General features: G+C 75.5%; 1 protein-coding gene across 3 annotated transcripts in view; it reads left to right on the forward strand.

The window, feature by feature from the left end:
* The first annotated feature begins 242 nt into the window (after positions 1–242).
* CUX1 (cut-like homeobox 1) overlaps positions 243–756 on the forward strand; it is a 365653-nt gene continuing 365139 nt past the window's right edge. For all 3 annotated transcript variants that reach the window (XM_012663953.1, XM_012663954.1, XM_012663952.1), the window contains exon 1: positions 243–441. In XM_012663953.1, the coding sequence (XP_012519407.1) occupies positions 379–441 (63 nt within the window). In that variant the 5' untranslated portion in view covers positions 243–378. The remainder of the gene's footprint in view (positions 442–756) is intronic.

Below are 756 nucleotides of genomic sequence, written 5' to 3' on the forward strand. Positions count from 1 at the left end.
CCCGGCGCCCCTCCCGCTGCCCTCCAGCGCCCCCTCGGGGCCGGGCCCGCGGCCGCCGCAGCTGGGGCTGGGGGCCCGGGAGGTCTGGCGGGGGTCGCGGGCCCGGCGCCCGCCAGCCCGCCTGCCGGGGGGAGGGGGCCGGGGCCACGCGCGCGAGGCCGGCCGTCAGCCGCCGCGCCCTCGGGCTCCGACTCCGGCTCCGGCTCGGGCTCGCCATGGCTGCGGCGGCGCCGTGAGGAGGAGTCCGCGTCCTCCGTGGCGGCGGCGGCGGCCGGCTCCAGGCCGGGTTTTGGCGCCGCCCGCCTGCTGCCTCCTGGCGGCTCCTGAACTCCAGCCCCCTCTCTATCAGCCTCTCACTCCGTCTCAATATGTCTCAAGATGGCGGCCAATGTGGGATCGATGTTTCAATATTGGAAGCGCTTTGATTTACAGCAGCTGCAGGTCAGGCTTCTCCTCGCTCGGCCTCTCGCCCGGGGATGGGGGCTGCGGGCGGTCGCGGCCTCCCCCGGGGCCCCGGGCTGCCCGGCCGCCGGGGGGCCGCGGTGGCGGGGAGGAGGGGGGTGCCGGGGAAAGCGGGGCCGAGTCGGGGACAAGTCCCTCTCGCTCCCCGGCCCCCATTGATAACTCGCTTGATCAGAAATTGATCCTCTTTGTTCAATTCATCGATCAGCCCAAGATGGCGCCGGGAGCCGCCGCCGCCACCGCTGCCCCCGGTGTCTGCCCCCACCCCGGGCGCCCCCCCGGCCCTGCGCCGCC

Source organism: Propithecus coquereli, unplaced genomic scaffold (genome assembly GCF_000956105.1).
Source record: "Propithecus coquereli isolate 6110/MARCELLA unplaced genomic scaffold, Pcoq_1.0 Scaffold840, whole genome shotgun sequence".
Lineage (NCBI taxonomy): Eukaryota > Metazoa > Chordata > Mammalia > Primates > Indriidae > Propithecus > Propithecus coquereli.